The sequence below is a fragment of the Rhipicephalus sanguineus genome, chromosome 10 (assembly GCF_013339695.2).
Source record: "Rhipicephalus sanguineus isolate Rsan-2018 chromosome 10, BIME_Rsan_1.4, whole genome shotgun sequence".
Classification (NCBI taxonomy): Eukaryota; Metazoa; Arthropoda; class Arachnida; order Ixodida; family Ixodidae; genus Rhipicephalus; species Rhipicephalus sanguineus.
Window position 1 is genome coordinate 148,145,703 of NC_051185.1, and position 27,085 is coordinate 148,172,787.

Here is a 27,085-nt window from a genome sequence, read left to right on the forward strand (position 1 = left end):
CGTGGCAGCAGAAAGCACAGGACCGGGTCGATTGGCGGAACATGGGAGAGGCCTTTGCCTTGCAGTGGGCGTAGACAGGCTGATGATGATGAGGAGGTAAGGGGAAGGAAATGTGCGAGTCTGCAGCTGTCGCCACAGGATTCTGCACCTGCGCAGACATTTGCGAATGAGTGGCGGAAAGGTTAAACGTTCTAATCGGTAGTGTGTGCAGATGTCATGAAATGAAATAAGTCGATCCCGCGCAGTAAACGGTGCATCCTCCGTAGCGAGTTGCGAAGAGTCGGATGCTTGTGCCCGGACCCTAAATCCTCGGGCACTGGCATGAGCCAACTCGTTTCCGGCGAAGCGCGCATGCGCGGGATTCCAGATTAGTGCTACAATTTGGTCTAGGGGGTGAAGCGTTTTTATTTGTCGACTCACGCCGCCCTTTTTTCAACAGAGGAACTGTTCTTTTGCGTACGGCGTCTCGACAAGATGCCACATTGGCATATTGTTAAAACATCGCGCAAGGAGTTTTTAATGCTTCATCCTTCAAACAAAACTCCAAAAGTTCTTGATGCTATACCAGAGAAAATGTAACCAATTACTGCAAGTGGGTGTCCTGTATTGGTAATTCTTATTATTACTATTATTATTATTAAATGCCAAGCATTTCTTAGCGAACCTTTGGCACTTTGAGCGTTTCTATCTATCTATCTATCTATCTAGCCGCCTACGTCTGGGTGCTCTCGTGATCGCCTCCTTAACTTGGTGTAGACCAAAGTTTGCATGGGAGGGTAAGAGGATTTGACGAATATCACTGTCAGGTCATGATATGAATAACGTGAAAATCCTGTCGCGTACGTGCTCAAACCCTTTCCTCAAGACACGTGTGGCACATACCCGTTTACCACGGGCCGCGGTGTACGGGTATGCGCCACGGGTGATTGACAGTTTATATCTACCCAGGAACGGCGAGAACAGACACTGGTAATTTAGATGCGAGAGCGTTAATAAAAATCGATATCGGCAGCGTTGACCCGACAAATAGAAAGAATAGAAATCAGGATCCCAGCAGGAATCGAACCCAAGCATTCTGCGTGGCTATCTGGTATTCTACCACAGAGCAACGCCACTGGTTTGGAAAAACAGCCTATGCAGGCGTAATGTTCGCGCAACGTCAATTGTGTTTATGGTGCTGGCTATCGAATTTTTACAAGAAAGCAAAAAACACTACATATGTACTCCTACGATACAGGCGTGATATCAGATTGACGTCTGTGGTTCCAGTGTTGAATCCGCTTTTATAGCAGTCTAATAAACATTACATTTGTATTTGTATGATTGAGCAAGCTATATTGAAGCATGGCTCGATCCCAGTGGAATACATTAACGAAAGTTACGTGATTCATACGATTGCACCATGAAATGCACTTAGTTTCGATAATACTGAAATATGTACTCTAACGTGAGAGCTGACGTTACGTCGCACCATAAGTTACCCTTTAAACGCCAGTGTTGTCGACGTGCATGCTAAGCCCACGATGTGCACACAGCTATTACACTTACAAAAACACGTCAATCCACCTCATAACGCTTGGCTCAAAGCCATAAAGTGCAGCACAGAAGTACTCGCTGAGTGCTTCCCATGAAACAGATTCTCACAACGCGTGGAATCTGCTGAATTTTTTATGTCCCGATTCCCCGTTAAAAGAAAAGACAAACGGCGGCGCGCCGCAATTATAGCGCAGCGGCGGCGGCGTCATGCCTTTCGGGACTTCGGCGGCGGCGGCACACACCCCTAGTCATGGCTTGGGTTCCCTATTGGCCTGGTGAGCCACCTATGGTGGCGCTGCGAACGGCGCTCCGGTGACGCAAAGGCGAGGATTCGGCTTTTGTCGTCTGCTAGGCTGCGGCTAGAACAGCAGCACTTTCGTTATAGCTCGCTCTCGTCGCACGGCGTTCCTCGACTACGAGCTGTATTTTTGTGTAGTGATAGTTCTTTAGATGGCTGCTTGCATTAGTGGAGGTTAAGAAACGTTAACATTTCTTCTATGTACACAGAGCCATCGCGGTCAGGATCATGCCACCGAGTTCGTAGCGTCACTCACTGGGCTGGATGGCGTTGAAATAGCTTACGTGAAAGCGCGAACGTCCCGCCAATCGAGTTAAAGAGAGTCTACGTTGCATTGGAGCGAAACGTGATCAATCTCACGGCTTATTCGCAAACGTTAGCGTTGTGTAAAGAGACTTCAACGAAAGTGCACACTCCACTCCCGATTGTACTCATCTACACAAAACGTTTGCCGACGAAATAAAATTTATATCTTCATCGACCAGCGGGTTAGTGCGGACAACTAGCGTAGATTGGGCGAGTTGGATGCACATTAAAACTTGTTACAGGTACTATCGCCTCCGAATGAAACGCCAGCAGTGGTGGGCGTGGTACAGTTCGCACCCTTATGATTAGAGATAGGTACGCTCTTGCGGTTTGCCGCTCGTGAGCCAGATTCACGCTTTCAATTGCGCAGTGCTGCCTAATCGGATGTGCGTGCCTGTCAATGGTGATGACAGTACGGCGCGCATTATACAGTTCCTAATGCTTGGGGAACGCGCTCCGCTGTTCGTGTTTTATTTGCCACCGATAATACAGCTTTATAAACAGTAGGAAGAATTGGCGAATATGTCCAGGAAGTGGGGCAAGACAGCTCTTTCGCATCATTATTTTAGCCCTTTTGGCTGGTTGTTGCTATTCTTTATCGCGCAGTAACAAGGTTAAATATTTTACGATGAAAGCTTTGGATTCCTGATCAAACGCGAAAATGCGCCGTCGGCGAACCTAGTCGGCAGCGTCAACATAAGTGATGCAAAAAATCCTCACACGATGACGTCACCTCATGACGTCCTCATGACATCACAGACCGCCAAAATTTGTCACGTGATAACGTCACGTCACATGATTACGTGATCACATGACATCATCGGTTTGCTTTGCCTCCGTCATCGGTGCGACGATCACGGAAGCAATGCAAAACCAGGTGATGTATAGAAAGCTTGCAATGCCTCCGATCCTGGAGGCAGTGCAAAACCACGTTTCGTCCAAAAGACATTCGGAAGGGAGCGGGGAAGGAACAATACATCGACTGAACAAAAAGAAGATGGATTTCGCCTTCGAGTCATCCGAGGCAAATGCATAAAGGACCCTGCGAGTCTTTTTTAGTACAGGGACCGCATCATGCCCTATCAGGAATCGAGCGTTGAGAGTGAATTACACTGTTTTATAGAAAACACACCTTACTACGATTTTCGATGCGAACGCTTTGTATTTATCTACGTTAGTATGATTACACTAATTCTGTTCAGCATGCTTTCAAACGTCCGGCAACGAGTCAGGAAACGTTGATTTACTAACGTTAGGGATTAAAATATGCTGCAAAAATAAAGAAAAGACAACTCCGCACAACCTAGGATGTATTTCATATCACCGTCTTGCGTCCCCTTTTGACACGCGTTCTCAACCTTTATATTTCTTGTTTAAACTTCAGGTACTTACGACACGCTTACACGGCAGCTGCAGAAACTTGGATTTATTCAAAAGTTGTTGCCTGTAACGACCATTTATTTGATTTGAATGGCATCCCACGTCGCTTGACATGCATTTAAAACTACGAACAAAGGAATTGAGTCGAAGGAGCAGGCTTGGCAACCGAACACGTGCAGTACGCGGTATACGTATAGTGCGCTTTAACGCAGACACGGTAGCCGAAGCCCGAACGCTGAAACTAGTGATTGAAAACGGGCCGGAAAGTCATTTTGAGTGCGCCACGGCCACAGAGCAGTCGCGAAAAGAAATCGTCGCCATACATGCAGATGTGTGCACACACTGATGGCTAGCAGACGACACCAGGAGCAATCGACACTGAACGTGCTCCTGACGGCAGATGCACTCGATTTCGCTGGGCATTTTGCTTGAACATTCAGTGCAAATTGCTTTATGAACTTGCCAATTCATGTTTTAATATTTCGAGCAGGACAGAAGGGCCGGCAGCGTCGAGTAGCCTTCACGCAGCGAGCGCGCGCGCGAAGAGCGGCACCCGAGTCCCCTCTTTGACGTCACACGCGAGAGGGCCCCACTCAAAAAACTCGAGGCCAATAGACGAGGCTAGAGTAAAGATCAGACCAATGTGTCTGTGCTCTAACGTGACTACCGGCGTTACGTCAGACAGTGAGTGGCCATTTAGACGCCAGTATTGTCAACGTGCCCAGTAAGAACACGATACCGACACAACTACTCGACTTACACAAAGACGTCGGCACATCTCGTAGGACATCGCTCAAGGTGTGGCGTAAGCTGCTCCTCGCTGACTACTTCGCATAAAATTGGCTTCGCTTCTCGGTGGACGCCCAAATCGTACCGCAGGGAAAGCAACGTCTGTGCACGTAACGTTGACCCTTTCAAACTAACCTAGTATGCCTACTGCAAATCCGGTTGCGAAGTGCCCGCTTTTGCGAGTTGGCGTGGTACCCACTACGCGCCGTAAAACAACACGCGCAACTGCGCAGCTGCACACGTTGTTGAGGCTGTCGTTGACAGTGATAATCAGTTCTGCCTGTGTGCTGCGTAATTGGTGGGCCTTTAAAACAACCACTCGTTGCGAAATTGACATGTTTTCACGTCTCGTGTGATTCTACGCTTCTGCCAAGCAATAATAATACGTCTGTTGATGACACTGCTCGCACTACATAACATTCCTCTAAATGAAGGAAAGAAGATGACTTTAGGGGCTCGTTTTTCTTTGTCAGACACAATATTACTGAAAAATAACAGATAATAATGCCAAGGAATGTCAATATTGCCTTGGCAGTATTGTCTGTGAGTTCTCGTTTATATCACATTCCTGTAGTGTATTTTTTTTCCGAAGCAGTTGCGAACACTGGCTAGGCTCTGTGGGAGAACACCTGTTTGCCACGCAGAAGTCCTGGGTTTCTTTTCCACTTGAACCAAATACTTTTTTTATTTCTTTATTTGCATCTACCTCAAATTTTCGCTCACGTACAACGCTGATTTTTCGCTCACAGCCAACGACGCCGACGCCGCAATTTCTGCGAAACGAGCTCTTTGACGCTATCTCGTTAATAGTGTCACCATAATTGCGACATAGGCAACTGTGAGCGAACAACCCACAGAAGCTGAGTTCCTAGGGCACGTTTCGGTGACTACAATGCCTCTATTGACGCTTACAAAGGTTGAGCATATAAAAATTCACAGCAATACACGACAATGCAATAGTTCAATCATGCATCCGTTCTTTTATCATTATGAATTTATTCTTTTGTTATATGTTACATCGTAACTGTTACCTAATAGTGAAGCCGCGATGCGCCGATATTCATAGAGAGGTGAGCTTGATATTGAAGCACATAGGATCTTTTGTGGCTTTGAACGTAAAATACTGAAAAAAAAATGAACACGGAAAAGTGGAAAGAAAACGAAAACACTTGTGCAAGGTTGCGCATTTATTACGTCATTTGTGTCCTTTTTATTTTCAGCAAACCTTGGGCGCAGTCAGCATCTACAGCGCAGCAGTTGGAATGTCAACGAGTAGGTTTTCATATTATTCCGGATTTCAGCGCATGCCTCGTGACCGAAATGCCGCATTATCATTTTGTTGCGCTGCTAAGATCAACAGTGTGAAATTGGTTTCTGGCCACGGCCACCGCATTTCTATGGATCGAAGATGCACAAATATCCCGCCACTTTCATTCAGGTACACGTCAGAAAACACCAAATGGCACATAGATCCGCCGTATCCCACTATGGCATGCTTCATGATTCTATGTTGCTTTTGTCTCTTCTAACCCCAGAATTTAATTCATAGCTGGGTATTTCGTGATTGTAACTTTGCAGCTATCTATCGTAAAGGTAGTGTGGACTTCCGAGGAAGTTGCTAATGCGAGACGGCTTACTGATCTAAGACTCGGTGCTCCTGTGGCATTTCCCCACACATTACCCTGAAGCATATAAGTCTACCGCACACTTATTGTCTTGCTCGGCTGCTGACCCTAAATATATAGTGAGCACAGGCATGTGGTTAGAGGTGGCCTGGCAAGGCATTGTCTCCGTAACGCCTGCTTTTTGACGACCGCTCTAGAAACAAGCGGCGCCATGTGCTCTAGGCACGTGGTTGTGGTACACAGAAGCGTACTGCTCGGACCGGCCCCAGAGCGTTGTTCGCAGATCATATTTGCGGAAAAAAATGTAAGGGCAACCGCTGCCTTAGACCACACAAGCCTACCTCTCCTGGTATGTCTTGTTTATCCACGCAAAAAGGTAGCGAGTAGCACTTATTGATTCACTACATTTATTTGGTCCATTTGACATGCTTCCGCACTATTCTGACAGTCACACAATAGTTCAGCCATTGTAAGCTTTACTAAGTACATAAACGGCATTTCATGTTCGCAATGAAGTGGCAATATTTTCCATTTCGTTATACACAATAATGCTCCGAGTGCGAATCATACGAATATGCTTGGGGAGGTAGCATAGCCAGGGCAACCCTCGTTCAAGTCGAGTAGAGTATGTAAATACAAACAGATGTAAGTAAACACAAAGGGCACCGCGTTACGTGGGTGCCTAGTTAACGCGAAAAAACGCATTCCTATAGCACAAGCTAATAGGTATACGCAATTATTCTCTCTGCAAATTATATCAATCTTTCCGCGACCCATTAGCGTCGCTTCCACACCTGCTATGAAACAATCCGCGATATGTGCCAATAAAAACATATAGTCCCTATTACCTCTACTCGAGTAAAAAAGCGGTTTAGTAGCAAACCTGAAATAATGACCTCCGAATTTGAATATATATCATCGGAAAATGTGAGTTTGCAATTCTTCTCGGCAAATGTTTTGTTAATGAATGTAAATCTAAATTTATAATGATCATGAAATCTGTTAAAGAAACACTAGTACTCTGAGAGTACAAAAAAATTCCACACTGCTACATTTAAATGAAAAGTTAAGTTCTGGTAAATGATGTTCGCACCTCTTTATTGGTTCAAAACGAATAATCAACGTCACAATTTGCGGACAGCGATTACATAATTTCTGATAATTTAAAAGTAAGGTTACAGCTTTCAAACAACTCCGCGAATGGAGCTATGAATATGGTAACAAAAGACAACATTTGAATATTTAATATATGATGGTCTTTTAGTGCACAATTCACACTTCGTTATCTTAACCTGCGTTTCACTGGGTCCTGTTAAGACCGCTCAATGCCCAATATTTATAAATGGGAGACTTTTGTGTTTACTATACATTCATGTCTCCATTTTACATTCGTGCAGAGAATTTATTTTAAAGAAGTCGTTATAAGGAACCGGTGATACGACGTATTTAGAGCTTACTGGATAACTGCGATTTAATACTTGCGGGGTGCGCTTCGGTTTTTCCTGATAGGATTACGTGGACATTGTCTTTCACATCGTGCATATGAACCACCGCACTACCAGTAATAACTACACTGCATTCATTCCCTGCGATGCCTTCGTATGGATGTCGCAACGGCGCACATACATTAGTGCCAAGCAGCTGTTTGTTGGTACACACCGAATACGATACGTAAGCATCAGCAATATTCCTTACCTACCTCTTCATCGTATTGCGCACCGAAAAGGGTATGTTATTACGATGGTAAGCCGACAAAAACTGGTACGCTTTGGGTACATTCATAATAAATGAAATCCTTGAATCCGTAAGAACACGGCACGCATACGGTGAATCTGAATAATATATGCTTATAAATTTTAAGCAGCCGTTATTGAAATGCTTAATAAGGAAATAAATTATGATCGTTTTAGTCAGCCAGGCTCGCAAACGAAACATCACATTAAAAAAAATGTGGCAGTTTATGCATGTGTATGACTAGGGACAATACTTGTGTTATTGCAACTCCGTGTGGCTAAAAATTCAAGATAAATCATTCAAAGTAGCGTGTCCACCTTGATCGGTTATTTTGTTCTCTCTCTCTCTTTTAAGTGCTCGATGTTCCTTTGTTCGTGTGCGACGTAGCAATCGGCCTCCTGGGTACAACATACACAGCGCTGGTAAGTCTTTACAACAGCGCTTTAGCCGTTTTATATATAAATCCTTATATTCCCACGTGTTGCGCTGCATATCTAATTTCCATACGAGTTATGGCATTCATGTAGCAAATGACAAACATTTATGGCTTAAATATGCCTTATTGGCCTGCAGTGTAGATAATGATGAGTTGACATAATGCCAAATGTGATCGACGCTAACCTTGCACTTTCTCACTCCTCTTGGCGACTAGTTTAATAGATGACAGTTGGCTATGTCGGTGATAATAGTGCTTATGCTAAAAATAATAGTGCATATCTAAAAACCGCTGCATTTCTTTGCTATCTTGTAGATAGGTCAGTGACATTGTCGAGGTCTATTCGTTTTTGTTATATGTGCGATAGGGCAGATCTATCTTAGGTAGCATCGTCCATCGGCTAGTCATGCTGTCAGGGGACAGCCTTTTGTCTGCAATCCCCCCATCTGTATCTCACAAAGATGGCAAATAAACTTTGATATATATATATATATATATATATATATATATATATATATATATATATATATATATATATATATATATATATATATATATATATATATATATGAGTGTTGTTCATTGCTTCTATATGAGATTCACGCTTACGCAAGAAACAGTTACCAAACAAGAAGTTTATTTCACTTTTGACTCATACGAATGGGATATCGCAGGCTGGGCGTGGGGCTGAGACAGCGCGTTGAAGAAATACTCGCCAACAGGGCATGATTATTCGACGTAGAGGCACAGTAAAAAATGTTTTTATCAATCAGTCTGCCAATCAAGTAATGAAGCATTTTCTCGACGTTATGGGACCGCCTAAAGCTGTGAGTGGCGGTGCGCACAGTCATAAAAACAGTTACAGGAGAATGCTAGTAAAAAATAAATTTTAAAAATGACGTGTAGGCGTGATATCAAAAGCCAATACTTTAAATTAAGAAATACGGTTATAAGCATGGCTATCTACACACTGGAAGTAGCAACGTTTCTTCAACACAAAACAATGGATAAAAGTACATAAACCATTTTGGGAAGATTGCCAAAAATACAATAATGCAACTCTCAGAGAAAGAACGTAAGAGTAATCTATGGCAAAGATAAAAATATGGAAAAATATTGTTGTAGTGTTCATGTATTTGTGCACTTCTGCGGAGTGATAGCTTGTTATGTTCTCTAAAAAAACCCTAACTACGACGCAACTGAACATTTCGTAGGGAAAAAAGTGCACCCTGAAGCGGTTTGAAGTAATACAGAACATCAGCATTATTATGTGGCACGTAAATGATGCAAGTGACTATAATTCAGTAGCGCTAAAACAAGGTTCAATGACAGGTTTACGAGAGCAATAATTGTGCTTGTATTTCTATAGGTTAATTTTATAATGTGAGGGTTGAATTTATCAATGCTACTACGGAACATAAGCACCGCGTAATCAAGCCGAGGCAGAGAAGTCGTTACGCCCTACATATAGAAATGTGTTCGCGAATTGAGTCTTCTTGATATTCGTCGAGAACCTAGTGAGCAAGGACTGTACATTTTAATGTCGTTTAGTGTTAACCCGAAAGATTAAAATGGTGTAGAACATACACTCAGTAATTTAATCTCATAGATCATACACAAATTTAGGGAACACACTTCAGAAAACAGAGCTTACTACTCTACGAGTGAAAGTCATATCTCGTAGCAGCATTAAGGTGGAATTTGCACCAAATTTCTCAAGAACAAAAGGTAACAAATTCTGCAGGATGCAGCAGTTATCGGCAGAGTGAATTTTCTTTAAAATTTCAATGTCATCAGCCATACTATAAACAAGGAAACCTGAGCAGGAGGGAAATATCAATAAAATAGGCTTAGAAAAATAATGATCTGAACGATAACTCCCCAGGAACGACGCGACATGTCCTGTAAAGTGCAATTAAACGCCACTGAATTTTTACTTACGTGGCATGATATGTGAAGAATGGCATGCATGAGAATGTGAACTAAGGAGTCAACATCAAATCACATAAGTATCTCAAAAAGAAGTGGGTGACAGACTAAATCAGAATATTTTTCCAGGTTTCAGGGCTCCTGTGTGTACATTTGCAGCATATGGAGTACCAGCATGAACATGTCCAATATGTCATCTGTCGTGTTTGTAGCAATTAACCAATCACGTAAATAATCATGGTATTTCGGAAAGGACTCGCTATTCACACTGAAATCCAATGCAGAAGTCCTGTCCTAGAGCGTTACCTGAATGCCGATAGAACATGAACACTTTCCTACATGTGATGGAACGTGGCTGCATTAAATATTTATCAGAGTTGTCAGCACTACGAAAAATATAGTGCCGCGCGTTCTTAAAATGAGAGAGAGCTCCTGTGATAATCGCAGTATAGAGGCGGTTTCGAATGACCAAGGCATTCACTGATGAGCTCTTCGCAGTTCAACCATAGCCAAAGTGTGACATTCCAAAGTCTAAAGTATTGGAGCCCACAATGTAGTCAAATTCGAACCTGCGTTACCTCGTAGTGCTTGTATGAAGAACCATAAAATCTGTATATTGTTATTGTACTAGCAGATAAATCTACTTGTCTGTAATATATAGAATTCTTTTGAACATATCTAGTGACTCGTAAATCAAATCTGTCTTTAAATATTATGCGTATGGCGAGAAAACGTCACAATCGCACCTGTCCCTAACACGTGAGAGTGAAAATAACCTGAAAGGCATTACCACCTTCCGAGAGGTGTTGAATATAATTTACTAAAAGCTGAGTACATAATATAAGCAACTGAAACCAAGGTAACTAGTGATCGTCTGTACGTGCTCTTTTCTGTGAGTACATTTTGGCAGTGATGATGCCTCCACTTCAATTGACGCATTGTAGAATATGAAGGCAATCTTGAATGCTTCCATACTTTAATTTGAAATAACAGAGATCTGAGCTAGTTGGTAGGCGTTTATGCTTAACGACCGGGAGCGCAAACACGGACACAAGAGAGACGTCAAGACACCACAAACGCCGAGTCGTAGCGCGATGCAAACAAACAGCAATTAAAGAAGCCAAAAAAAGCAGTACTGTTAATATAAGTACGATAACAGGCGTTTGTGGAGTCTTGACTCCTCTCTGGTGTCCATGTTTGCACATCCAGTCTTTTGAGTCGGACCGATATGCGTATACACTCTTCGCGTAGCTGTAGATCGGTATGTCGGCATTCAATGAAACAACGAGAAAACAAAAACAGTAAAGAATGTATAAGAACGAGATGTAGTCCAGAACCAATCACTACAGAGTAATACCAGTCCGGCTGCTGTTGCGCATATCCGTTCCTATCCGAAAAAAATAACTCAGCAAGATAAGCGTTGCTTGACATCAGCAAATGGTGCTCGGTAACCCACACTTTCTTCACATTGCAAGCGACGTTGCACACAAACCGCAAGCACAAATTTTAACCTGTGCAATTCCCGCTATAAATGCAGGGTGGACTGCGGGGCGTCGTGTGGGCCGATTGTGTTCAAGGCATCGTGCTCTTCGCGGCACCGTTTGTGATCATCGGCAAGATCATATACGATTCTGCGCATCTGGATGTCCCCCTGAGACCACTGAGCGATATCGACCCGAGTCAATGGTTCATGAGGTGAGCACTTTACTTTCCTCGACATTAACGAGTTGAAGCACTTTTCGTTCACCAAACACTTCCTCCTGCGTCGTTATCTTACATAGCTGATCTTTACTTGCTAACGAGTTTTTGTCTCCAAACTACGGCTTCCAAAGCGCCACGAGGGTGCAAACTAAGTACGCTGTTTTACACTCAATGGTCTTATTAAGCTCTCGAGAAGAAAACTGTGTAGCCATTCCACTCTATGAAGGCAGATGACCTGTGAAGCTGTCTGACACGCGACACAGAGGTGGCACAGCATTTTGAACAAAGGTACGAACTCATTTATAGCCTTGATGGGTGGTCATCGCGTCGAAAGGCACGCACACGTAATTCGTAGGTGCTGGAGAGAAGAAATCTATTATTGCGAAAGGAATTATATGGACATTCTAGGTGGCTTTTGTCGTCGGCGCTGCCGTCATCATCCTTATATATCCCCGGAATGGATAGAACACGCCAGTGCTCTCTGCATACCTGTGCTCTCTGCATACACTACCACACTGTGCTTCAGCAACGCTGGGAGGCAGAGGTTCGTAGCTTCATCCGCGAACGCGCCTTTCTTCACATTTATATTCTAAATACTACAGATAACACCCCCTGTACTTTCCTTGGCGTTATTGGCTGTTAGTTCTCATTAATATTGTGCCTAACAAAGATGAACAAGCCCTTGAAAAAATCATCTGCTTTCCTTCATTCATAGCGAGGGTCTCGTCCTGGCAGACTTAATGCCTTCAGGTAGTATGCGAGGGATTATTGGTCAGCTGCCAGCTCGTAAAAAGATCACGTGCTACGTGACGCCAACAGGCAAAAAAAGAGTGTTCCACACTCGCCGCCATGGCTGCGGTTGGCGCTGACTAACACTCCTAGGTTTAAATCAACATATATACCCCAGAAAGTGGACGGGAGGATGACCGCCGCCGTAGCTCAGTGGTACAGCATCGGACGCGTTATTCGAAGGTCGCAGGTTCGGTCCCTGCCGGCGGCAAGTCATCTTTTCGTCCACTTTACTTTCTTCACATTTATATTCTAAATACTACAGATAACACCCCCTGTACTTTCCTTGGCGTTATTGTCTGTTAGTTCTCAATAATATATATATTGTGAGCATTCTTCATACTTGCCATCTTCTCACCTGTATATACTCATCATCACCGCTTGGGTCTGTGTAGTGGGGCTCAGGCTCGAGGGCAATAAAGAGGAGTCTTGCGGCCTGAACGTTGTCTCACAAGTGGTGGACTGTGCTGTCCGGTCCCTCAGTCCTCTCGCTCTACTGGTGCCCCTACGACTTCCGCTACAACACACCCTTGGAGCTCCGTTCAGGTCGCCGTTTGCACCAACAGACCTCAGCAATGTCGCAAGACGAGCGCTGTAACCCTGGCGCATCTACGACGCCTGCCCCAACGGGAACTCCTTCTTGTTTGGTCACCACACCCCAGAAGGATCCACCGGTGTTCGCTGGCCTTCGTGGGGACGATGTTGAAGACTGGCTGGAGCAGTATGAGCGCGTGAGTGCACTCAACCACTGGGACGACTCTGCCAAACTCACTCGCGTCGCCTTCTACCTGACGGGTGTAACCAAGACTTGGTTTTTTAACCACGAGCTGGACTTCGTGGATTGGACCTCATTTAAACACCAGTTGCGGCAGATTTTCGCGAACCCTTTAATCCGCTCAGATATCGCCAAAAAGAAGTTAGCCGAGCGTGTTCAGCAAACCGGCGAGTCCTACACGTCTTACATAGAAGATGTCCTCGCCCTTTGTCGCCGCGTGAACAACTCAATGACGGAGAATGACAGGGTCCGCCACCTGCTCAAAGGCATTGGGGCTGCGGCATTCAATGCCCTTGCAGTGCAGAACCCCACTACAGTCTCAGAAGTCGTCGCCACGTGTCAGCGCCTTGATGAACTCCATCTACTACGTCTGCAGCCTGACACAACTCATCTGAGCGCAACCAATGACAGCGACCTACGCGCGTTGATTCGTTCCGTCATACGTGAGGAGCTTCAAGCACAAGCTATGTCTTGCCCACTCGAGCTCCGTACGACGTCTTCTGGCAGCTGCCTCCGCAACATCGTCAGGGAAGAACTTGTTGCCATGACGTGTGCGGACGTTCCCAGACATGACCCTCTACCTGCGCCAACTTACGCCCAGGTTGCAGCTTTCGCACCTCCTCAACAGACACAACCCCACGCGACCACAATGCACGGTTCGGTGAATGTTCTGTCACCACGAACGTCGCTTCCGCCTGCCGACGCCTGGCGCCCTCCTCGGCCAGTTTGCTATTATTGTGGAGTCCGTGGCCATATTTTCAGGTTTTGCCGACGCCGTCAACAGGACAAAAGACGGGGCTACGACTCCTGTGAAAGAGACGAGTTTCGTGCTGCGGTACCGCAACATGGTCGCTCCTACCAAAGTTATGAACGTCGGTCACCATCTCCGCAGAGCCCCGACGGTGCCGGTGCTTCTCGTTTCCCGCGTCGTCGCTCTCCGTCACCGATGCGCCGCTCGTCTTCTCCCCTTCGACCAGCTAATTCGTTCCCGGGCCATCGCCCGGAAAACTAAACAGTGCAGCTTCGGGAGGGAAAGCTGCATCGTTCGGGCTATGTGAAACTCCTCCGCAGCGGCCCTCAAATGTACTGTTGGTATGTGTTGAAGGTGTTTGGACTCAGGCATTGGTAGACACGGGTGCAGCGCCTTCCGTCATTAGTATTGAACTGTGTTCACGCTTGCGAAAAGTAAAAACGCCGTATACTGGACCTCCCCTTCGGTGTGCCAATGAAGTTCTTGTTCAGCCCGTTGGTGTGTGCACAGCGCGAGTTCTCATCGATGGCATACTTCATCACATTCAGTTTCTCGTGCTGTCGTCATGTACCCACGAACTTATCTTAGGATGGGACTTTCTTTCTTCAGCGTCGGCCGTGATATCTCGTCATCAGCGAGTAGTTCATATGACGGACACGGAATTTTCATCTGATGACGATGCTCGAAAACTGCGTTTGGTCACGGCGGCCGATTGCTCCATTTCCCCTGGCAATGAGAATGTTGTGACATTGACGTCTGATACCATCCTTAATGGTGACGTGTTTCTCGCTCCATGCGATCGCTGGATATCTGGTGGCATTGTAATTGCGCCTAGCTTGGTCAGGTTTCATGACAGCCGAGCGTTGGTCACAGCACGCAACACTACATCTCGGCCATTTCTTCTGTCCCAAGGTACCGTTGTGGCCTGTTTTGCTGACACTGAACCTCTTGCCCTGACGCCTCTTCACGCAGATCCACCACTCTCGCCTGCTGCTAATGATGACCATGCGACGACCACAGCGTTAACTGCCACCATCAATCCTGATCTCCCTGCGGCGCAGAAGGAAGATCTCTTCGCACTGCTTCGAAAACACAGTGCTTCCTTCGACGTCCACTCCAAGTTTCTGGGGCGCACTTCCGTCGCAGTGCACCGCATCGAAACCGAGGGCAATTCGATCGTACGCCGCCGACCATACCGCGTGTCTTCCGCAGAGCGCAAGATCATCGAGGACAACGTCAATGACATGCTGAAACGCGACATCATTCGGTCATCGTCCAGTTCTTGGTCGTCGCCTGTTGTCCTGGTCCGGAAGAAGGACGGCTCAGTACGATTTTGTGTCGATTATCGGGCACTTAATAACATCACGCGCAAAGACGTATATCCGATGCCGCGAATTGATGATGCCCTCGACTCCCTCCAGGGCGCTGAATATTTCTCAAGTCTCGATCTCCGGTCAGGGTACTGGCAAATACCTATGCACGAAGCGGACAAGGACAAGACGGCCTTTGCATCGCCCGATGGCCTCTATGAGTTTAATGTAATGCCCTTCGGTTTATGCAATGCTCCGGCAACGTTTGAGCGTATGATAGACACAGTTCTTCGTGGCCTTAAGTGGAAAACCTGCTTATGTTATCTGGATGACATTGTCATTTTTTCTTCCACTTTCCGTCAGCATCTTGAGCGGCTGGACGAAGTTTTGACGTGCATTTCTAACGCAGGGCTTCAACTTAATACTAAAAAATGTCATTTCGCCAGAAAGAACATCATAGTGTTGGGCCACCTTGTTAGTAAAGATGGCGTTCGACCGGATCCTGACAAAGTGACTGCTTTGACACGTTTTCCTCGCCCCGAAAATCACAAGCAATTACGCAGTTTTCTGGGTCTAGCGTCTTATTTTCGCCGCTTTATCCGCGACTTCGCGTCCATCGCGTCGCCACTGCACTAGCTACTGACGTCGGGCACAGCCTTCACTTGGACGAACGATTGCGACATCGCTTTCGACACGCTCAAGGCGGCGCTGACATCTGACCCCGTCCTCTGTCACTTCGATGAGCATGCCCCTACTTGTCTCCACACCGACGCTAGCGGCCATGGCATCGGTGCCGTCCTCCCACAGCGTGATGAAGCAGGTCGAGAGCGAGTTGTCGCCTACGCCAGCCGCGCACTAACAACTGCTGAACAAAACTACTCGATCACGGAACAGGAATGCTTGGCTGTAATTTGGGCCGTACAAAAATTCCGCCCATATCTTTACGGACGCCATTTTACCGTAATTACAGACCACCACGCTTTATGCTGGTTGTCATCGCTAAAGAATTTGTCCGGTCGCCTCGGCCGCTGGGTGCTCCGGCATCAAGAGTACACATTTGACGTTCTTTATAAATCTGGGAAAAAACACCAAGATGCCGACGCCCTCTCTCGTTGCCCTCTCCCATTACCATCTTCTCTGAGCATGCCTCTTCATTACTCGTCCCATGATGATGAGGCTACGCATCCGCTTACGTTGTCGGCACTAGCGGCTGCTGGCACTCTGTCTTCCAATCGCTACGCTCAGTTGGCCTCCTGTCAACAGCAAGATCCATACTGCCTTCGCATTGTTCAACGCCTCTGCGGAAAGTCTCCACCACCTAATGCGAGGTTGCGCCGACAACTCAGGCAATTCAAGCTTGAAAACGACGTGCTGCACCGATACGTTTACAATGATGATGGACACCGTTGGGTTCCCGTTCTTCCACGTTCGCTTCGTGCGCAGGTCCTTGAGACCTTTCACGACGACTCATCTGCTGGCCACTTGGGATTCTGCAAAACATACAGCCGCCTTAGGAGCCGCTTCTTCTGGCCTGGCCTCTCCACTTCTGTTGCAAAGTACGTCTCTATTTGCACCCTATGTCAACGGCGCAAGCGGCCGACTTCCGCTCCTGCTGGCTTGCTACAACCAATACCATGTCCCGAGGAACCTTTTGCCATTGTTGGAATGAATTTAGTCGGACCTCTTCCTGTAACGTCTGCAGGATATCACTGGATCGTGACAGCGGTTGACCATCTCACACGGTACGCAGAGACCGCTCCTCTGCGCTCTAGTTCTGCCTCTGACGTGGCCACCTTCTTTATCGAAGCCATCGTCTTGCGTCATGGTGCGCCCCGCGTCCTATTAAGCGATCGCGGCAAGAGTTTTCTATCCACAGTAATACAAGAGATGCTTAAAACTTGTGGCACAGTTCACAAGACATCAGCATACCACCCTCAAACCAATGGCATCACAGAGCGATTCCACCGCACACTAATTGATATGATATCCATGTATATCAGCCCAGCTCACGACAACTGGGACACGATATTGCCATTTGTGACGTTTGCTCACAATAACGCCGTCCAACGCACTACTGGGCATTCACCGTTCTACCTCGTTTATGGCCGTTCGGCGACATTCACCATTGACGCTTCATTCTTACGCACTCCAAGTGACAATTCTACAACCCTAACCGAGCAGTTCGTTTCGAGGCTTCAAAAATGTCGGCAACTTGCTCGGCTCAGTACAGAAGCAAGTCAACACGATCGCAAACAGCGGTACGACAGCTCCCATCGTGACGTCTCTTTCCGTCCTGGCGACGAAGTGCTCCTTTGGACGCCTGCTCGTGTTCCCAGATTGTGTGAAAAGTTCCAGTCGCGATTCATCGGACCCTACATAATTAATGAGTAAACATCCCCTGTAAACTATCGTGTCACCCCAGTTGAGGCTTCTTCCGACCGTCGCGGCCGTGGCTCAGAGATAGTCCACGTTTCCCGTCTGAAGCCCTTCGTTCGACGTCTCTACTCAGTCTAAGTCGCGGCCAGGCTGGCCGCTTCGGCGTGCGGGGAAATTAGTGTGAGCATTCTTCATACTTGCCATCTTCTCACCTGTATATACTCATCATCACCGCTTGGGTCTGAGTAGTGGGGCTCAGGCTCGAGGGCAATAAAGAGGAGTCTTGCGGCCTGAACGTGGTCTCACAATATATATATATATATATATATATATATATATATATATATATATATATATATATATATATAGAGAGAGAGAGAGAGAGAGAGAGAGAGAGAACGATTCGGCGATGAAGGCCAGACTGATGATGACGCACACACCTCAAAAATAAAACATGGCTTATCCCCGGAATGGATAGAACACGCCAGTGCTCTCTGCATACCTGTGCTCTCTGCATACACTACCACACTGTGCTTCAGCAACGCTGGGAGGCAGAGGTTCGTAGCTTCATCCGCGAACGCGCCCAGGCGTTCCACGTTCCGCTGGCATCTCTCTCGCTCCACCAAGGCACGAAATTCGCCCTTCGAAGCGCTTGTTGCAGCAGTTTTATTAGTCGGTGCTAACGCACTCGAAGCAGTTGGCGGCGGAGAAGAGCGTTGGCGCACGTGGAAGCTGCACTACCGCGACAACGAGCCGTCACACGCTAACACCAAGCGAAAGGCAAAGAACGTAGCTGCGTCTAGGGCGATTGCCGATGCTAGCGTGGCTAGTATTTTTCGCTGGTATCGAGACGCTTTAACCATGGCCTCCGGGGTTGCGCGCCGGTAAGAGACCTGCCGGCGCGCAACCTCGGAGGCCATGCTTTAATGGCGTCGTCGCCGAATCGTTCTCTATTGGCGCTAGTAAGCATCATGCCGCATTACTTCACTGCACCGCTCACAGGCGGGGGCACCGCCCCGCCCCATCAAGAGAGAGCAACGTGCGAGAGTGATTGCGTGAGAGATATGACGCACAATTGTGGAGGGTCGCTCGACTGCTTCGGTTCCTCTAGCCGGCAGAGCACCAGGCGCTTGTCGGCGCGGACCGAGGGTCGTAGTTTCGATTCCCGGCGGCGCATTTTTTTCACATACCTTTGCTTACTCATCCGTTAGCGTCTATTTTATCAACGTCATATTCGTGACGGAAATACGTCACTGAAGTCTTGGTGGACCCCGGCATAAAACACTTTCGTGTTAAAATAATTCAGAAGAAATATTTTCCGAAGCGCGCGTCCGGGGATTCGGATCAGCGACTGCTCGCTCCGCAGCGCGCCGCGTTAAAGGGACACTAAAGGCAAATAACAATTTATGTCAGAGTGAAAGGTCAATGTGTGAGAACGTCTAAAACGTCAATGGTATCCACAGCAGTGCTCTAGTAATCGAGAAATTAAGGTAAATGTAGGAAACGATGTGCGCCACGAGTGGGACATTTTGGAAATGATTCTGATGACGTCAGAGAGTCCCGAGTACAATTAACCACTACTAATCAAACTAGTTGCAATAAAGAAAAACCTTCCGTGCATCTCATTACGTAATAAAATGCTGCTTGTCCGTTTCTGTTTGATTCATGCAAAAAAGAACCTCTCGGCGCTACCATGGAGAACGGCGCGAGAGGGTCATAAGTTCCGCTTTCGCCGAGCTGCGTGTCTCAGTGGTAGTTTCGGTATCGCGTACTGCTGCGTGAGTTTGGCTCTCGCTATTTTCGTCCTGTCGATACTCTACTTCTGCTGCTGTTGGCCAAGCTAAGCTCCGTTACAGTGAACTATACAGTTTCGGAGTGGCCCGTGGCTGCGTCTTGGCAAGGTTGATGGCCGCTGTTGCGCAAGAAAGCGTAGCTTCGGCGGCAGGGCAGTAAAGGCGGACAACGTTGGGCACGGCAACTGCTACGTCAGAAGGTCCGTTCAGGCGGGTGATTTGAAGTGCGCTAACGCCGTGCGGACCGGTAAGACGTGTTTTTCTTTCAAAATAAACATTTCCTTGGCACTAAACAAGCACTACGAGGTTTCTGCAACGCTATTGCAAGAATCAGCGTCGACTTAATATTTGCCTTTAGTGTCCCTTTAAACGACTACCACGCAGCATACGTCCTCCACCATACTAAGGACGAGCTATTTAAATACACCATTTAGCGCTGGCGGTAAGAAGAGCTCGGAGGTGCTCTGCGTACCGTGTTCTTTATCACCCGCGAGATGGCGCGAGGGGCGCGCTGTAAAGGTCGTCGTGCCGCTCCTTTTTTGCCAGATTCGGGATGCGCGCGCGTTTCCTATCCGTACCACCTCCTCTTTGCCCTACAGGGCGTCGTCGGCCGTATGCGCGCGCTTATCTCGTGATGGCAATTTTTAACACAAAAGTGTTTTATGCCGGGGTCCACCAAGTACATCCGTCACAGATATGACGTTGATAAAATGGACGCCAGCGGGCGAGAAAGAAAAAAACAAGAAGAAGATCCCTTGCTGGGAATCGAACCCACCATCTTGCGGCCGCGACGGCAAGCGCCCGACGCCCTACCGACTAAGCTAACTTGGCAGATGCTAGGCACGGCGCAAAGGCGCCTTATATCTTTCACACATTCTCTTTCGCACGGTGCTCTCTGTTGGCGGTGTAGGTAGGCGGCGCGGAGCGGGCCGGTGCCGCCGTCTGTGAGAGGTGAAAAGAAGTAATGCTTCACGATCGACACTTACTAGCGCTTGCTCCGAGATTGCGCGCGATATCGGAGGTCATGGTTACAGTGTCTCAATACCAGCGAGGTACACTGGACGCGCTGGCGTCGCCGAGGCAGCCTTGACGTAGTTACGTTGGTTACGTTCTTTATTTGCCTTTCGCTACGTGTTAGCGTGCGTCGGCTCATCTGAGTAGTGCAACTTCCACATGCGCCAACGGGATTTCTCCGCCGCCGACTCCTTCGATTGCGAGAGCACCGACTAACAAAACTGCTGCAATACGCGTTGCAGAAAGGACACGATTTCGACGAGCGAATGTCGCGCCTTGGTGGAGCGAGACTAGCGCCTGCGAGACAGAGCACAGCGGGACGCACGCGTTTGCGGCTCAGGCTACGAACCTCTACCTCCAGTGTTGCTGAAGCGTAGTGTGTGGTAGTGTATGCATGAGCGCAGGCATCGGTCACCCATTGCTAGAAAGCGCACACCGTCCCGTTTCTCTCCTTAATTGACAACGGTTTGAAGAAGTGCATACCGGGTACCAATGTTGATTATGAGCTTGCTGATATCATCCTTACGCGGGATTCACGATTTGCTGTGTCCAAATATATGTTCACAACGTCAGCTACCACAACGGTTTAATCATGATCATGGGCATTAGTCGTCGCGATAGAGAAATGCCGTCAACATGGGTGCATCCACGTCAAAACGGGGCTGTAGCTGCCAAACACGAATAGACATTGTACAAGCTCTCATATATCACTACACAATAAGCACTACTTCTGTGAAGACACGTTTCACTTTCGTGTTATACCGATTCCTATGACGGAGGGATCAGCCATGTTTTTTTTACATTTTGTGCTTTCACCGCAAGGTTTGCGTTGAAGTTACCGAGCGCACGATGGTCACTTCGCTCTCTGCAGCGGCCGTCTTTGCTAAAGGAGTGAGCCGCTAGCCAGTAGAGCCAAAGTATGGTCTATTTAGTTGTGCATTGTCGACAACTTGCAGCGCGCTGCTCAAACACAAAGAAGTAACAATTGTGACAGTTGCTAGTTCGCGCTCGTCCTGTGTATACATGTGCGTTCTTTTCGCGCATCCTTCTTTTGTTCGAGCAGCGCGCTGCAAGGGTCGAGCTGTGGCAGTTGTTAGTTCGCGCTCGTCCTGTGTGCGTTCTTTTCGTGCATTCTTTGTGCTTGAGCAGCGCGCGGCACATTTCGAGCTGCTAGCCGTTCTTCGTGTGACATTCCCATTTGTTGTTATCGCATTCGCCATTGCGGCGGAACTTATTACAGCGAAAACTGTTATGAGATCGTTTCACCGGCCGTTTTTGGCGCCGTAGTTGTCCGCCGCCGCTGCCGCCGCCGGTGTCCGTAACCAGTATCGCTCGAAATAAGAAAAAAAACGAAATAAGAAAAAAATTCCAGGATGGAACTAGGTTCGAACCTGGGCCCTCTGCGTGGGAGCCCAGTATTCAACCTCTGAGCCATGCCGGTGCTTGAAACTGTTTTGCAAAAAAAAGTCCTATACAGGCTTCATGTCGGGAAGGAACCACATTAGCATATGCAATATAGCGTGGTAGAAGAGTAAAATAAGCAACAAGCGTCGCACAACGCGAATTCTGTAACCAGGCGTCACACAATGCGAATTGCGCGACGAGTAGGTTGTTGAATGCGTGTTGAATGCAACGAGTAGGTTGTTGAATGACGAGTAGGTTGTTGAACCCATTACAAAGGGCTCTGCCATAATTCTTCATCGTCATCAGCCACAGCATCAACAAAGTGCGCATAATGCCTTACATGCGTTTAGCAGGTACCAACGCTCTCCGTAGAATGACGAAAAATGGCACAGTGCCTGCTGCCCTACTTCTAAAAAATTACAATGATTTATAGCGTAGTGGGTTCCTAGCAAGTGCACTTGTATTGGTTGCTAAGGAAGCCCATAAGCACATGATACACTTCCTCGGGGTCTCAGTAAAATTGCAATGATTTATAGCGTAGTGGGTTCCTCGCAAGTGCACTTTTATTGGTTGCCAAGGAAGCCCATAAGCGCATGATCCATTTCCTCGGGGTCTCAGTAAAGTTCTTCGCACCCCCCCCTCCCGTCTCTCTCCCACGTCAACGTATGTTATACAGCATGACGGGAGAGGGAAATAGCGACCGGGAGTCACCCAATGCAAATTACATAACTGGTGGGTCGTTTAAAGATTCCAACCCATTACAAAGGGCTGAACCATAATTCTTCATCGTCATCTGTCGTCGCGTCAACAAAGTGCACATAATGCCTTACAGACGTGTAGCTGGTGCCTCGCTTCTCCGCAGAATGACGAATAATGGCTTAGTAGGTGCTTCCCAAGTTCACAAAAATTGTGATTTATGGCGTAGTGGGTACCTTTCTAGTGTACTTGTATTCAAGCCCCAAGAGAGCTTAACGGGCTCTAGAAACGCCGCTCTTCCAGCTTTCGCTGTGACTGTGCTGCTGTTTCAGCGCAGGCCTGGCGTTTTTTTTTATTAGTTTGTATCAACTTGCGAATCAGACGTCCGCGCGTCTGCGACCGCCATAGACGAAGCAATGAAGTCCCGACAGCATTGTACCCTCAATTATGATATCCGTTTCCCAGGTGCATTGCGTTTTCTCGAAGCCCGCTTCAGCTGCCACCGTGTGCGATGATCAGTTGCTTCGGCAACGAGACTTCGCCAACCCTCTCGCACGTAACTTCCCTAGCGCTTACCATTACTGCCGTCTCGGGGATCGGGAGGAAATTAGCCGTTTTTGTGGACGCGCAGGAAAAATGCACATGCCCCTAGCCTATACAGTTCCGCAGTGAAAGCAAGAAGGCATGCCGTCGTGCTGTAAACTCTGTTTGCTTGAGCGTGCCTTTGAGCATGGGGAAAGGGGGGATGTGGGCGTTTCGGAGATTCCTGTGTTTGAAGACCTGTACACTGACAGTCACAGTTTGAGCATTCCTTTAATCCTGCGTAGGACTTGCCGGTATGCGCCGTAGGTAAGCTCCTTGTCCTGTTGTTTAGGTTCCTGCACTGACCATTGTTGCTTCATATAGTTTCAAGATTTAACTCAGTCAACTCACTCAACAGGGTTTTTTTTTCCTCCCTTCCTTAGTGTGACGATGTACACTTGAATAAAAGTGAATGCAGTAGAATTCAACAAGCCCAATTGTTTATTCTGTGGCACTGTATATGTTGTTGCTCCTTTGAATCTGATGTGGTTCTTCCACTGTGCCACCAGATTCGAGGCGGACGCAAGCAGCGACGAGACCGTGTGGACGCACCTGGTGGCTACACTGCCTTTCCATCTAGTGCGCGAAGGCATGGACCAGATGGTCGCCCAGAGGTTTCTGGCCGCAAGAAGCATCCACAGCGCTCGCAGGTCGGTTCCTCGTGGCCCTCTTTTTTTTCATATAATCTAGACCACAGTTTCCACCACAACTGCCTTGGCAGCTTCTCACATAAGTTGACGTGCTGCTAAGCTCGAGGGTGCGGGTTTGATTCCCGGCCACGGCGACCGCTTTTCGATGGAGGCAAAGTGCAAAAAGAAACGCTTGCTTATAATTAGGTGGGCTTTGCAGAACGCCAGGCCGTCCACATTATTCCCGAGTTTTCCATTACGGCCTGCTTCATCATAATCGTAGCTTGGTAAGTAAAACCCAAGCAATTATTAACACGAAAGTGCATTATACCGGGGTCCACCATGACATTCATGACGTATTTCCGTCACGAGAATACGTCAGCAAAATGAACGCCATGAAACGGCAAAGGAAAAAAGAAACTATAACAAAAAGTTCCCTTGACAGGAATCGAACCCACGACCTCTCGGTCCGCGATGATGGCTGACGGGCGTTTAGCCCACTGAGCTACCACCAAACTTGTTTTTTATTACAATGTTAATACATTATATATATATGTATATATATATATATATATATATATATATATATATATATATATATATATATATATATATATATATATATATATATATATATATATATATATATATATATATATATATATACACTCATGTGCCACACATCGCCCAGCAGCATTCCTAAGGCTAGCTGGATGTACTTATGCGCTTTTAACTGTTTCAATGGTTCTAATATACAAATAATTCCGTCACTTGCCCCTCGGTGCTCCAGCATTTCTCTGAGCCTCGTGATCTGTTCAACAAAGTAGGCGTTAACCGATCGCGTTTGGGGCTCAGCATTTCGTATATCCATAGGTGACCTCAATATGCTATAAAGACCTAGCAGCGTCAATAGGTCATACGGGACACTATTTCCTCGAACAGGCAGAAAACGAATACCGTAGGCATCAATTGGTAGTTCCTTCTTCAATTTCCTCTACAGAACATCCTAACAAAACACAGCGTCCCTACAGTCAATAAAAACGTGTTCTGCCGTTTCTGGTTTGCTACACAAAAGACAATTCACTCCCCACGCCACAAACATGCCTCGTATACCAGACAACAAATTCTGGTATAGCTCCCGGTAACATGACCTGAATAATTGTACGGATGAAAGGGTTTTGCTGATCTCTTAAGAATAAGAATCTACTAATCACCTGCTTCAAGAACAGGTGACTCAACCCCAACCCAACTTCTCTGACCTTCCGGAAAAGATTAGTCCGAGATTTTCGCTCGTATTTAGAATTCCAGGCAAATGCTGCAAATATGCTGTGAAAACGCTGAATATTATTTCTTGTGCAGTAGATAACCTGGAGAACGTACCGCATTTTAGCTGCCAAAAAAAAAACGTTACATACCGTGCATCTTGTAAATATTTACAAATGCTGCCCACCCCAGCATAAAGTCTTTGTGCTCATTTCATCCGCCTTGTCTCTCCAAAACTGCGTAGTTTATCTATATCTAGAGGTACGCCTAAGTATTTGTTGGGTACTGTGCTCCACTGCAGTTTCTCATAGACAGTGGGTGTCTGCTGCCACGAACCATGCCATAATCCAAAACTTTTGTATCTGTTCAATAAACTACCAGTTTGGTCGCAAAAGATTTGCTTGATCTGCAGGGCTATTTTTACATTATCTTTGTTAATACATATAAATGCAACATCATCAGCATATGCGAGCACTCGTACATCAAGCTACCCCTTAACACACAACGGAGGTACGTGGACGTGCATTTTTAAAGACGATAGTCTTTCTTGGGATACTTAAACGGAGAAATTTTGGTCTGTCTTTCTGTTTGTCGGCACGTCACTCGATTCAGCCACTCGGCCAAAGTTCAACCACTTGCCCAAGGGCCAGGTATCTTGAACGGCTCACTAGGTTCATACTTGTGTACATTGTCGATCAAAAAGCACACCTTACGCATATCTGAGGCACAACATCACTAGGTAAGTATTAGGTGGTGTGTTCCTTTAATAGAAAATGCATACATACGTAATTCTAAAGACCCTAGTTTCTTAAGCTGCGCTGAAAATGCGACTGCGCGTTAAACTTGACTTCCTCCGTGCCCTCTGAATGAGCTCATTGTTGTGTTTCGGTTTCGGTTCTGTATTGCACTGTACGATTGCCATGGGGCGCCGCTCTGACATTCCTGTTTTAGCAAGGCGACGTGTAAATAAAAGAGTGTGTGGAGAGTACTCGTTGAGTGCAGACGTTTCTTCTGATTCAGCGCTTCGCGCCAAACCACGTGTTCGGGCTCGCTGGCGTCCCCGCCGGTCGTTTTGGTCACCGCCGGTCTTCGCCTGCTGCTGCGCCGGGACTACCGCTCCGCAACACAGCACTCATGTTCCCGACGTATTGCCAGATGGCGTCCATATCTCACGCAGCGCCTCTTCTATCGTCTTTAGACGACATTTGCAGCGAAGCACGCAGATACGCGGCCAATTTTTTTTCTTTCACTTTCCTCTCACTGTGCTCTTGGATGGATAGAAAGATTGATAGATGCTATGAGCGTCCCCTTTATAACCGGGCGGTGACATGGCTGCCACCAGACTAGAAAAAAAACTTGGTTGCCTCCGCAATTAGCTCCGGCAACGCGCCGTTGCTACGACCGTCCCCTTCGGCGCGTTTCCAATAGGAGAAGTGTAATTTCGTCAATGCTTTAACGCACCGCGAGGTGTCGGCATTAGCCCATGCTTCGCTCATAGCATCCATCCATATAGAAAAAAAAACATGGCTGATCCCTCTGTCATAGGAATCGGTATAACACGAAAGTGAAACGTGCCTTCACAGACGTAGTTGAGCATGTGTTGTGTTTTCTTTCGCCCCAAGGGCGAAGGAATGAGTGCTATATAGCTACAAATTGTAATGTCACGCAAAGAACGGCAAGCAGTTCGAAACTTGCAACGCGCTGCTCAACCAGAAAGGACGCACGGAACGAACACACATAGGATGAGCGCGAACTGTCACAGTTGTAACTTATTTTTCTGGGAGCAGCGCACTCCTTTCCTTTCGAAAAGCGGCAGCTGCAGTGAGCGAAGTGACCTTCGTGCTCTCAACGCAAACTTGTGGTGAGAGCACCATATGCGGTGTCCAGGTGTATCTTGATAACTTCAGCTACAGCAAGGATTAAATCACGATCGTGGGCGTTAGTCGTCAGCACGGAGATGTGCCATCAG

At 47.0% G+C, this 27,085-nt stretch overlaps 1 protein-coding gene across 1 annotated transcript in view; it reads left to right on the forward strand.

Annotated features, from left to right (window-relative positions):
• The window catches only part of LOC119406810 (uncharacterized), an 82,968-nt gene that overhangs the window by 24,607 nt on the left and 31,276 nt on the right, over positions 1 to 27,085 (forward strand). Inside the window, exons 3-4 of the mRNA XM_037673545.1 lie at positions 11,571 to 11,728; positions 23,734 to 23,874. Coding sequence (XP_037529473.1) covers positions 11,571 to 11,728; positions 23,734 to 23,874 — 299 coding nt within the window. The remainder of the gene's footprint in view (positions 1 to 11,570; positions 11,729 to 23,733; positions 23,875 to 27,085) is intronic.